The sequence below is a fragment of the Ostrinia furnacalis genome, unplaced genomic scaffold (assembly GCF_004193835.3).
Source record: "Ostrinia furnacalis isolate ACB-3 unplaced genomic scaffold, ASM419383v2 OfSCF5109, whole genome shotgun sequence".
In the NCBI taxonomy this organism is placed as follows: Eukaryota; Metazoa; Arthropoda; class Insecta; order Lepidoptera; family Crambidae; genus Ostrinia; species Ostrinia furnacalis.
In genome coordinates, this window is record NW_021135348.1 from 34,873 (window position 1) to 49,207 (window position 14,335).

General features: G+C 37.8%; 1 protein-coding gene across 1 annotated transcript; it reads right to left on the bottom strand.

Annotated features, from left to right (window-relative positions):
* Positions 1 to 285: 285 nt before the first annotated feature.
* Positions 286 to 2,816, bottom strand: LOC114360651 (putative uncharacterized protein DDB_G0282133). The gene has a single exon (XM_028315405.1). It carries the CDS (start codon positions 2,742 to 2,744, stop codon positions 1,767 to 1,769), a length of 978 nt encoding a protein of 325 aa, XP_028171206.1. The 5' UTR covers positions 2,745 to 2,816; the 3' UTR covers positions 286 to 1,766.
* Between the last annotated feature and the right edge of the window lie 11,519 nt (positions 2,817 to 14,335).

Sequence of the window (14,335 nt, forward strand, 5' to 3'; positions counted from 1 at the left end):
TGTTTGCGTTACTGTGTAATTGGAGCTTTTTAAACGGAACTGAAAACTGTATTCATCCATTTCACGTTAATAACGTGTATGGATTAATTAAATAAAATATTTATAAAGTAGCATTTTCGTTAAATATCATTATTTAACGACACCGCAAAACTATGATTATAACTATCGTAACTAATCTCGTTTTAAGACTGGCAATATAATTTTTTTTTAGATATAACAAATAACTAGTTTTAAAGTATGCTTCAGTTGGGAGTGGGTTGGTAAAGACATATTAAAAAATATAAATCGGTTTTGTTCATGCCTGTATTTACGATCACAGTTTTAGAGCACATGTTTATACAATATTTGGTACAAAATTAATTATTATTTAAAATTAATACCTATTTACAGTAAAACTTCTTGTTTTGCCCAAGATCAAATTACGTATTACAATTTTGGTCCCTAAACAGTTTGGATTTATTTGTTTTGATAATCCAAACACACCCTGTATAGTATTACACAATATTTCTTCGATTCTAAAAATAATTACAATAAATATGTACAAGTTACAGATTAATAATAATAATAACACTAATTTCCAGTCATTTTTAATAACCAAAAGTGGTCATTAGGCATTGCGAGAATGCAATTTGCAAATTATTTCTGACAAAATTGCTTGATGATGTAATACCTAATTACTAAAATGACATAATAATCCAGTTTTAGCGCTAGTAATATTAGTATTCAGAAAAGTTAGACATTAATAACTGGTTTAGAGCTAAACTCAGTGTTTGAGCTATGGGGCGTGGCACGGGAGGGGTGACATTGACATAATTATTATGACGTTACAGACCATACAAATCAAGATCTGAAGTTTCGTTAAAGTATGACGGCACAAAGACATCCTCCCGTGCCCGCTCCCATGTCTCAGGCACTGACACAGACCTATAATTTAACTTACATTGTATATTATGTCACAGAAACTAGATACAAAGCAAAAAGCAACATCTATTCTCTGATGTAAGTAACAGAACATCAGATTTTGTAAATTTCACTAATCACAACCACAAAAGGTGTTCTATGTGCTTTGCTTTATGTGGCTAATAATTCCAAAGCACGTGTCTTAATGTTGTCTGAATATATTAATAAATTAATTAAACCTAATAACAAATTATCTACACACGATTGCATATTAAAACTAATTACAATATTAAAGTATATGTACAGCAGACCTATCTACAATGTCTTATCTAGGTACATTTAGCTTCTAATGTATAATCTCGAACACCAATAAACCGTAAGTACAGATATAATGAATTAATTACATCTCAGTGCGATGGAAAATTTATGGATTAGAATCATGACTAATCTCAAAACTTTATGAGGTTTACTTACGACTATTAGATACTTAAGTACTCATTTTATATACATTTTCTAATCTAGATACTTCACTGAGAATATAATTTGAGTTCAAGCCGGCCGTAGACCCTTGAGCTTAAACCAAACGTCTCCATCATCCAAGTAAATGAAGAAGTTCATCAACAACTTTTAATTTTCTAACACTTGTGACACAAACAAAAACCAGATTGTCATCACTCGTAAAAGTCACATAAATACAATCTTGTATTATCAAAATGATGTCGACATTATTAGGTTTTCACAAGATCAAACCTATCATCGAAATTATCACATCAAATCACGTTAGCCAACCACAATATTAGCAACATAGCTATTTTTTACCTGCTAATTTTCGCATCAAAATTTTCCTGTTACGTAAACCTAATCTATCAGTCCTTATCAACGCACATTGTCCCGATCTTCACCTTTCCGGTGGGACACGATCCACCATCGAAGTTCGCTCGGTCATCCACATCTGGCGTTATCGCTATCACCACCATCTCTGTCACTACCTTTTCCGTCACATTGGAATAGCCCCACACCCACTTCTCTTCATCTTCGTCAGACCCTTCGTTGATCCTTCCCTCTTGGGCCACTCTACCTTCATTTAAACCAGGTCTTGCCGAACTACTGTTAGATGGACTGCCGTTATGATTCACGTCACTAACGGTTTGTCCATTCTGGTCATCGTTGACATTTGACCTATACTCAGGAGTAGGTCTAGGCGGCTGATTGTTGTTATCATACTGTGTGTTTATAAACGCTTTGCTATCCTGCGGATTGTTTGGATAATTCGGTACATTTACACTTGGCACGAACTGATTGTTAGGACTTGGAGTTGTAAGTTGCTTGTTAGTATTTCTCTGGTTTTGATTGAAATCCTGATTATCTGGCAACGGATTGTTTTGCATAACATTTGTAGCATTATTCCCTCGGTGTCTATTTTTATGAGAGTGTTTCCGTTTATGTGTTGGTGGATTATTTGGTTGTGGAGTAACAAATTCACCATTCCTTTCATTTCCACTATCGAACTGATTCACGTTCGGAGTCACTGCACCGTTTCGATTGTCCTCCATTCGGTTAAGGTTACTCGTTAACATTTCCGTGTTGGATTCCATGATTCTTTCAAACTTTGGGCCGGTTTCTCCTCTCACATCCCTTGGTATGTCCTGGTTAGGATTAAAAAACTGGTTGGCAGCTGCATTTATGCGCGAGTTGAAGCTGAGTGCACGGTCCACATATGGCTCTACAAACACTGGTTCCACTACAGGCACAAATTGGTATTGTCTTTGGAAGTTTTGGGGGAAAAATTGTGGCCTCGCAGTCACTGAGACCGAGAGCGTTAATAAGATTACTTTGTAACACATTTTGTTCGTATAAATTCACATGGCACGGGGATACTAGCGCACGCGCCGACCGCCGGCGACAGACTGCCTCGGCCACGCTTCTGTTTACTTGTATATCGCGATTGAGTGATTAATATTATGACTGGGGCAATTAAGCTTAAGGAAGTTTTTGCAGGTGAGCAAAGATTAGCTTTGTAAGCAGGAAATATGATAGATGATGGGAAAAAAAGTTTAATGATGATGCGGGTAAAAATATTCGCACTTTTTTACTAGGTTTGCTTTATTTGGGATTTGACGCATCATGCCTAATATTACATTTATTAGTGTTTGCTACTATTAATAGCTTTTCTTTGGACTTTGAATGATTGGTAAATATTACCTTCGTGGTTAATTGGTGACTAACCTCTTATTCATTCTAAAAATAGCTCTACAAAGACCGTTTGGAACTTAAACACTGCTTGGTTTACTGTCGTTACAGAGAAATTAAAATCTTACAGGTTTACACTGCAGTATTTGCATTTGGATTTTTATAAATGAGTTGGGTAAGACTCTACCGAAAAAGAAAGTGTAAACATAAATTAGATTACCTGTTGTATGTTTGTTTAACTTAATGTCGTCACCAGTATTTTTGACTCTTACTTATTTATTACGCGACCCGAACCTTTGACGTCAAGCCAGTCCTTCAGGAGAACGATACCAAATAAAACAATTTTAAAATGTTGGAATGGAAAAATATCAGTTCGTAAGTGACAAATAAAAGAATATTCTAGTAATAATATTGCGCCGAGGGCTGTTGACGATTCGAGCGTGTCCCAGTATACTAATGTGCCGTTTACACCCACCGACTCTACGATTAAAACTTTATTAATAAAACATTAATGTGTAGAGTTGTAGATACATGCGTGCTGAACGTTGTGTACTTGTGTACATTTTTATCATATCAAATGATCTTAAGATAGCAGCAGTGATGTTTACTGTATCCAAGTTGATACAAATTTTAATGAAAAGTCATAATTTATTTACATTCTGTCACTTATTGTTCTTGAAACGTTGGACCCTAATTTTCTTGCCAAAATGGTATGATTAGCTTACATATTAGATATACATACGTACTATGTAAAAGTGGTATAAGAACGATCTTTGTTTGTATTTATTTTTTCATAATTAGTTGTTAAACTTAACTTAAATATTTGATCCAATTTTAAACTGGAACTTTCACAGTTACAAAAGTTAGGTTCGTTCGTTTCAGCCAAATGACGTCCACTGCTGGACAAAGGCCTCCCCCAAGGTTTTCCACAATGAACGGTCCTGCGCTGCCCGCATCCAGGCTCTTCCCGTTAGGTTAGGTATGGTATTTTAATTTTAGGACTAATTCGAGTCGGAACTTCGGAAGGTATGAAATACATTTTAGGCTTACATATTGTATTTCTCTCTTTTTAACTGAAGCGAGCAGTTTTAATTGAAAGTGTGTTTCGGTGTTAAATCAATACGTGTATTCGTAGTAAATCAGAGATTTTTCTCGTTTAGCGTGGATCAGTTTCAAATGGAGTTTTAGATAGTTCTGCTCGCATTTCATAAATGGATTTTATTTTAGTGAAAAGCTCGTGTATCTCGCCACTGACATTGGATCACGCACTCTACTGTGAGTGGGCGTTTAATTGTCAGAGCTTTTATTTTAGTAAGTGATGATGGGAGCTTTTGACAATGCCTTTTTAATTACGGTTCTTAAATCTAGTCTAAAATTATAACACACCACTGATCCTAAGTAAAACCTTGACATTGATTTTCATACTCTACCTAATGTACTAAAATATACCTATTTTAAATATTACGAATTCTCAGTATTGCAGTGTTTAACAAAGTTGGATTTTGGACTTCAGTTCATCATTCATTCATATCCACGGATGATGAAAAATATCACTTTTCTAGAAGAAGGCAGGTATTTGTTTGACCGCATGTATAAACCTTCCATGAAACTTGTTTGTATTATTTGCCGAGAGATGTCACTGCTCTTTGAGACGCGTAAAGCTGTACCGCGGTGTCCAGATTTTTTTCCCTGGCTTTATATACCTGGAGGATTTTGACATAGTGAACCACTGAGAACTGAGAACTATTGACAACCTTTCGTTCGTTTCAGCCGAAAGACGTCCACTGTTTCTACTGACGACCCCCAAGGCAGTATTAATATAGCTAACTCATTCTTCGCCAACATAGGGAAAAAACTTGCGGAAAAATGTATCCCCTCTTCTAACGCCACACATCTCATTCATACATTCAGGGACAGCTCACCTTCCAACTCACTAGTCATACTACCCACTAATCCGGATGAAGTTAAGCTATTAATAAGTGGGCTAAAATCAAGTGGTGCAGTTGGCTCAGACCAAATCTCCACTAATATATTAAAAAAGTTCGGACATCAACTTGCTGAGCCGATTGCACATATTTGTAATCTAGCAATTACATCAGGGGTCTTTCCGAGTGCCTTCAAAACTGCGATAATCAAGCCCATACATAAAGGGGGGGATAGAGGCCGTGTTGATAACTTCAGGCCAATCGCAATACTTCCTGCAATGTCTAAAATCCTTGAACGCTTGATGAACAGACACCTAATAAACTTTTTTAGAAAATAACTACCTTCTTTCTACCCAACAATATGGCTTTCGGCAAGGGAAATCTACCAACGATGCTGTCCACGACTTAACAAATCACATAATTACCAGTCTGGATAGGAAGGAAAAGTGTCTGACTATTTTCCTTGACCTCGCCAAAGCGTTTGACACGGTTTCTATCCCCCACCTGCTGAGAAAGCTTGAGAGAATCGGGGTAAGAGGAACTCCTCTCAAACTATTTACAAGCTATCTCACCCAAAGAAAACATAGAGTCAGGATAGATGACCGATTGAGCGATGAATTAGAGGTGTCTTTTGGTATTCCCCAGGGTAGCATAAATGGGCCAACCCTCTTCTTAACCTACATAAATGGACTCTGTAATCTTGAGTTAATCAAGGGGAAAATTTTTACTTTCGCAGACGACACTGCCCTCTTCTTCAGCGGGGATAGTTGGGAGGAGGTTTTTTCCGAGGCTCAACAGGGACTCGGCGTAGTCACTGACTGGCTACGGAATAACATCCTGACTTTGAACACCTCCAAAACCAAGTACATCACCTTCGCACACAAGACTCACTTGCTTCCCCCCGCCGCTCTATCTATTACTGCCCACACTTGTCCACCTGGAAACACTTTTTGTTCGTGTCCTACCCTAGAAAGAGTCGAGACATTGAAGTATCTTGGGATTACCCTGGATCAAACCCTTTCCTTCAAACCGCATGTACAGATTCTCACGTCTCGACTCCGTAAACTCATATATGTTTTCAAGACCCTTAGACACGCAGCTAATCGGGGAACTATCGGGATGGTCTACCGAGCTCTCTGCCAATCAATCTTGGATTATTGTATCACCTCCTGGGGTGGCTCAAACAAAACTATCATGATCCACTTGGAGAGAGCTCAAAGGGCTGTTCTGAAAGTCGGTGCAGGCCTTCCTTTGCGCTTTCCTACAGTGACTCTTTATCAGAAATGGGACGTCCTCACAGTCAGACAGTCCTTCATACTACAAACAGTATTAAAACAACATTCCGAAGTGGTATATAGCCCGAGCCTACACGAGGGTAAGCGCAGGAAAGGCAAAGTGTGTAAAGCAGTACCACTAAATTCCCAACATGCTCACCAATACTTCTGTTTCCTTGGTCCCTATATCTACAACAAGCTTAACAGTACTTTGTCTTTATATCCTCTCCACAAACTAGAATGCAAGAAGACTGTTACGCAATGGTTAAAAAATCTGGATTATAACACTACAGAAACCTTATTACGACCTTTACTCTAACTGTAAACTATGCACTAACTTTTAAACTAGCCTATCATAACATAAATTAATATTCTAACCAACTATCCAATTATCAACTACATAAATTAATAAAAATTGAATTAGCTAGTTAATCTTACTTTTCCTTACCTAACTAATCTAATATAAAATCTAATATTTACATCTAATAAATAATAAATCTAATATCTACATTTTATCACACACTTAAAATGTTAGATAAATAGCATTTTGAAATTATGCAATTAATTCTATTTTTTGAATCGGAATTCATTATTATACTTAGCGATAACAAATTGAATTGCGAATAATAACAATTAATGTTAAACCAGTATGTAAATTATTTACCTAGGATAATTATGAATAATGTTTGTTGGCTTTTAACTTGGATTTGTAACTTATCCAATGCATGATTTACTTACAATAGGAATGATGTTTGTTTTAATTATTGAAATTTTTATTATTTTAAACAAATTTTACTCTCAAACAATTTATTTTATATTTTATAATTATACATACACTCGCATGTTTGGCTTTTCACTTAGGATTGTAACTTATCCAATGTACCTATGATTTTATTGTTTTTAATATTTTATTGTTTGTCTGCTAGCACATCACCTTATGTACCTAAGAGAGGTACTATGCAAACAACCTGGGGGTGGAGCACTGGTGACCTGAAATACGGGTTTCTCTGAAACCTATATCAGGCACCAGTCTCTCACACACAAGATGCGTCAAATATGTAATACTCATTGTAAGAATGTAATTTTTGTATGTGAGAGAAATAAATATGATTTTATTATTATTATTATTACTGCTGGACAAAGGCCTCCCCCAAGGATTTCCACAAAGACCGGTCCTGCGCTGCTTGCATCAAGGTACTTCCCGCGACCCTCACCAGATCGTCGGTCCACCTAGTGGGAGGCCTGCCCACGCTACGTCTTCCAGCTCGTGGTCGCCACTCAAGAACTTTCCTGCCCCAGCGGCCATCAGCTCTTCGAGCTATGTGCCCCGCCCACTGCCACTTGATTTTAGCGATTCTGCGGGCTATGTCAGTCACTCTGGTTCTCCTACAGATCTCCTCATTTCTGATTCGATCACGCAGGGAAACTCCGAGCATGACAACCTTTGTCAAGCATTAAATTGTCACCTACATATTGACGTCTTATTTATACCTAGATAAGAGTCCCTTAAGTGCGCCGAGAGTATCCGTGGTTTATTCACCGCAATCGCATCTGATGTTGAATGAGATGCTGTCTAGGATAGGATAGGATTGTGTACTATGGTTTCTAGTTTCATGGTTAATTTCACTGATTTCATGAGATGAGATGACTGTTTCTGTGGACACATTAAGCCGGCGTTGATTGAGATTAGGTATGTGACAGTTGTCAACTATAGCCATGGCTCAAAATGTCTCTCTGTCTGACTCCAGTCTCAAAGGCGACGACTAGATAAGTAAGCACTAAGTAAGCACATTAATATACTTACGCCCGTATTCACAAGCATTACAATGATTACAAAATTAAGGTACCTACATGGTAGCAATCCCGTCAGTAATAATAATTACAATGAGGTCTCACAGTGCGCGTGAACGCACAGGGTGACACACGAACCAATCACAGAGCTTTATTCAACGCTGTGCGTTCGATTTGCTGCTTCACTTCGTTTGTGAATACGGGCGATATATTAATGTGCTTACTAATCTAGAAAATAGCCTTATACGGCAATAGTTTTGGGTAATTATTCATAATACCCACAATACAACTTGAGATTGCTTACTTGATCTCTGTTTCCGTACTTATATGGAAGGTTAATTATACATACTCGTAGCTATGTAAAGTTTGTACATCTGTCGTAGACTGAGCGGAACGACGAATCAAATGTGTCAATATCATTAACGACTCACTTCGTGGATAATCAAGTCTGAGATATACCTACATAGAGCCCGAGTTTTACATAGCGAGACGACATAAGATTTGTAGTATGTATGTATTTATAACAATGAGAAAAAATGAAGCGTGTAGAGTGATAAAAATATACCTCACGCATGTCGTATTTCAATAAATAATTGATACGCCTTTGAGAAAGAAGTTAAGAGCAAGAAGCAAAAAACCACAGAGTTTTTGGCGCTTATCATTCTTTGCAATGACGATCATTATCTCAAAGCAGTACTAATAGTACGGTAGTATGTAGGGCCTTAAAATCTAAATTAAAAAGAATAATGTTTATGGTTACTTAATTTCAAGCCTACCATGTTTTTAAAGTAAACGAATAAATAATTTATTGTTCCCCTTTTGGCCAAACCTGGGCCTGTCGTGTCGCTCGGCTTTTTGCGCTCGTTAGCGCCGCGCCGACCACAGCCGCTGTCGGCTGCGGCGGCCATTTTTCGGTGCGTGATGCCAAAAAACAAACTGAAAATCTGAAAATATATCTGGTAACCTGAATTTGGCTTTTTGAGAAAATTGTAATTGACTTTATAATGGCAGTTTTAAATGTTATTGCGGAATTTAATCAATAATAGGATTGATATCTTTATTGATGTTAAATGTAGCATTTTAGAAGTAGGAATGAAGGTATATACTAGCTTCTGAAGTAGTGGAGTGCATTTCAGGAGAAAAATAAGTATCTTTTAACATTATTACTAGATGGTTGTAGCTAAAAACTTTCCTCAAAACATTTTTTGGACGATATTTACTTGTAAAATAGGTGCTTCAAAAAAGTCTTAAACAACTCAGGATATTGTTTACCGAATACGTCTCTACCATCCTCAGGAGTTATCTAGAACGGAAGCCACGAGCCTGTATCCTAGGCTAGACTATCGTGACTGTCTAGACTAGACTATTGTGACTCCGCCCCGAAATACTAACGTCTATCTTACGCCATTAACCCATTTTAAACTGCCTAATACTCGTTGTTCCTAACAGCAGTTACAAAACTAAGTCGATCTAGCCGAGGAAATGAAGTAACGCTTGCCTGACACGCGAGCAAGGTGCTAATCACAATTTGATGAGGTTTTATTGCTACGAAGTACTCGCTTCCTTCTTGTTACACTTAGATCTGATTTAAGTATAATTAAATGCGAGATACGAGTAATTACAGATCTATTAATTAAGGCGCATTTGTCTAAAGGGCACGTTAAGAAAGAGTATACAGTAAGGGTTCATGTACCATCGTTCGTTACAGCCAAATGACGTCCACTGCTGGACAAATGCCTCCCCCAAGGTTTTCCACAACGAACGGTCCTGCGCTGCCCGCATCCAGGCTCTTCCCGCGACCTTTAGATCGTCGGTCCATCTAGTAGAAGGTGTTCCATACTCCATCTAAACCGCGTTTTTTTCAAGCGCCGTTGACGCTCGTTTCTTGCAAATGGAACACTGTGTCTGTACTGTAGTTCTGTTTATTAAAAGGTCTTGTCCAAATAAGTAACATTACCGCTAAATAATTACCTGATGTGTTATTAGGTGCCAAATTCGAGTAGTTATACTGACTGATTGGCGACTTGTTCGTCAACTCGTACGCCTAAATTCGATATGTCGATTTTTTTTAATAAATATCATTGATATCCGATGAAAGGTTAGGGAAAGAAAAAACGGTAAAATTTCCGGGAAGTCGTGGAAACTTTTTTCATCTTTAATACAAATTGAGGGTTCATTAGGTATTGATTGGGCATAAGGTATTGCAGGTTTGATTTGGCAAAAGTTATTGTAAGTTTTTCAGAATAACCTTCGTTGGGTTAACAGGTACCTACTGAAGTGTTATCTTAGTTTTGTTTCATTGATAGGTATCCCAGAAACAACAAGTTAGCAATTTCCTTTTCCTAGACTGGCTAAGTTTCCAAACTTTTTACAACAATCTTTGTATATGGCGGATGTTGTTTTTATTTATTTAAAACTTTAATGCAAAATAATTTTGAACATAAGGCGAACTTAATGCACTAAAGTATTCTCGACCAGTTTGAGCAGAAAAGAAATTTGTTTGGCGGTACAGGAAAAACAAAAATATTTTTGACTGTACGAGCATAGTATCCCCAACACCTTATCGTTTATCGAAAGGGCCCGTTCCATTTGAATCTGTATCTCTACGAAAGTCTTCCAAAAGTACTAGATTCCACGCCGCGATTATCCGCAGGGGTATTTTAAATAAATATTGGTAAATACTGAAAAAAAACCCACTATTTGGCGTACCTAAAAACATCCAGTTTTTTAATTGAAATAAAATAATATTTTCCCTATTTCAAAATTTTCCATTATTTAAAAATAAGGACTATTTTTTTCATTTTGTATTAAAACCCATCATTGGTTTATGTTTCGACCGGTTTCGGAATCTTATCAATGAATATTAATTATGTTATTCACCTTACAATCAACGTAATTAATATTCACATCTTGTCGAGCTACAATTTTAAAGCTGATAATTGTATGAGCAACGTTTGTGTAGTACAAATAGGTCTAGCAGAAGATCTTTTAATTTTTCAACGACTCCAAAAATAATAGGTTTCCAAACTAGTGGAATAAAACTTTTATAAGTCGCAGTCACATCTGCCTATTCACTCTCGCCTTTAAGAGTGTTCAGGAAAGACAGTAGCAGGCAGCGAGTTTCCTAGCTATTCGCATTATAAAAAAGTTAGAAAAACGCTTAGTGCGAGCTGGTGCATGGAATGTGGACAATGTAGGGATGGTGCGCTAACCTGCGTCTGGTTCCCTGGTGATGGAAAGTGTAGTAGGTATTTTAATTTCTACTCCAGCCGGGGTAGGATGCGCTAGGCGCGCCGTGATAAAATCTTATCGATGATTTTAAACGTCAAATATATCGGGTTATCTCGTAAAATCGATGAAATGCCTCTATAAACGTTTATCATGACGCGCATTCTAGGTCTACAGAAATACATACAGCTGAACATAGAACCTCCTTCTTTTTTGAAGTCGGTTAAAAAGATCTGTATTATCAATCTATAGGTACTATCTATACTTACTAATATTATAAATGCGAAAGTAACTCTGTCTGTCTCTCTTTCACGCCAAAACCACTGAACCGATTTTGCTGAAATTTGGCATAGAGATAGTTTGGGTCCCGGGGAAGGACATAGGATAGTTTTTATCCCGGTTTTTGAAACAGGAATGCGCGTGATAAAGTTTTTCTGTGAAACATAAAAGGTATAACAGGCCTTGTTTGGACTCAACCTACCGTATCCTAGCTATACTGTGTAGGGTCTACATAAGTTATTCCAAACAGAGCACTTACGGCACATCAGATTGAATCTCGCTAAGTTTTGTTTTAGTGTCTTTGCGTCATGGATACGAGCTCCATAGTGGGTATTCCCCCTTACGTGGGTAAGCCCCCCTAAAGCGGGTAGACCCTTTAATGGAAAGTGACTCAATAGATTAGTTTGGAGTAAGCACTGTGTATTCTGTGGTAGTACCACTAAGTGATAGTTTAAGTTGGTGAGAGTATGTTAAGTTGAAATTGTAGGACTGGGGATATCTTGGGGGTCGGAATATAATTTATTTGTATATTACCCAGTTTATCACTGGGTAATATAAAACCTGGAAAGTCAAATGGACCTGAGTGAAATGTCTCCAAGGTATGAAGGGTTATATTATGAAGAACCAAAAATTCAACATTCTTTACCCAGGTGAACATAGTGGAATAAATCATTAATTATGATTCGCCTAGCCCTAATAGGTGCTATATTTTTATCTTTGTTTTTTATCGAACTACTCTAAACTTAAGGGTAGACACTTGAATGAAATTAAGTCCGCCTTATGTACCTACAGTGTTTTGTGTGCCTATAAGTTTGAAATAAATAATTGAAGGTGGTGAGGGTTTTTCTTCGTACTTCGTACAGAAGGTTTTCGAGTCTTTCAGCACATTAGACTGTAAATTTTTGTTGCTGAATCGCTGCTTTATCTATTGCAACTGTAGAAAATGTTAAGCTTGATATGCAGTTGTTTTGTACATCTTGCATAAATAGTGCTGCAAAATGCGGGACGTCACCCACTTAAAGCAACATTGTTTTAACAGTCTAAAACAACAATTAACCCGACAGCGAACAAAGTCAATCTACAAGCTGTCTAACTAGCAAACTTGCTGGACATTGCAAATGTTTACAATTTGCCAGCGAAGCGAACTCGGCGCAAACAGGCCCTTCCGGCCCGGACGGTGTCCGGTCGCGCCGGACGGTTATCCGGATTAGGGTTCGATTAATAATGGTGAGGTTACCTGATAAGGGAAGGGATGCAAGAGAGCCGGTGAATGCAAACTGCTGGCCTTTTTCCCGTGATTTGGAGTTAGGCACGCGTGCGAATCTGGTTAGAATGTGTGTAAAATCACGCTGGCAGCCAATCCGCGTTCCGCGTGCGTGTAATTAGGAAAAATGTTTATTTATTTATTATTATTTAACATTTATGAAATAATGAAAAGCGGGTAGTCCGCATGCAGATTAAAGCTTAAATACTCGTAGCTGACTTATCAACTTGGAAAGGGATCAACATCGTATCGCCTTTTAGCGCGCTGTCAATTGTGAGGCGAGGCGTTTACGTTACGGTGCTGTGGATAAGTGTGCGTTGCAGTATGGAGTTTCATATAAAGAAAACTGACCACCTCGAGTTGATACGGTTACGATCCCTTTCCGGGTTGTTAAGTGTGCGACGTCCTTTAATCCGCACTCTGAGAGGTTTTCCCAGTGCTAACAATTGAAGCTCGCCGGCTGCCACAATGTGCTACCTATAAATAGAAGCTATTTGTGGAACATTGTAACGTTTTTCACGTTGTAACAATTAAACCCTACCTGGTAAACAGTACAGAGGAAAATCTGTTTGAACCATACTTCAACTTGATAAGGTTCTAATTAGAGTAGCAAAAGTTGGATCAACAGATGAACGATTAAGGCAAGGTTTTTATAGGAAAATCTTCTGAGTATCAAAAATCTATTAATAATGTTGTTAATGTACCTATTCCCTTAGTAAAAACATTCAAATTCAAAGGATACAATGCGATTTTTTCTATTTTTACCCGACTCCGCCAGAAGGAGGGTTATGTTTTTCTTAAAATACCGTTAACTTATCGAGTTATGCTGAATTTCAGCTTTACAACTACGAATAATAGTGAATTGAAATGTCTATCTAACCGGTAGTTAATCTTTTAACGTAACCACATCATCAGAATACGCTCATCCATTAAGTATGCTTCGGTAAATCAATGCTGATTCCACCCTCTTTCTATTTAAACCAGGGCGAGGGTCGCATGCGAGTAGAGAGTCGCTTGTCCAGGCCACCGGGCACCCCAGCCATGGAATTTAAAGTGTGTTAATACATAATAAGTAGGTGGGCTAAATGGACAACTTTGAATTTATGGATTTTTTCCAGTTGCCACGTATTATGGAGCTGTTGGAATCTAAGTACAGTATTCTTCTTCTTGAATAGCAAAGCTATCACTTATGACAGGCTTATGAGTTACCATAGGCGTCTAGGCTGGCCGTCTGACATCTTTTCTAAGGACAGAGTAGGTAATGTTTTTTTTTTTCAGAAAATCAGGTCAGGCAACGATCTTTCTAATGCTTAAACTACACCAACGCGTGCAAATCGCCATCGCCGCGATCATAGGCCAGTGACAGGTAGCGCGACCCATGACAGTCCGCGCGACCTGTCATTAGCCTATGATCGCGCCAGCGATGGCGATCTGCACGTGTTAGTGTGGTTGAAGCTTAAGAAACAATACTTAAAGGATTTTCG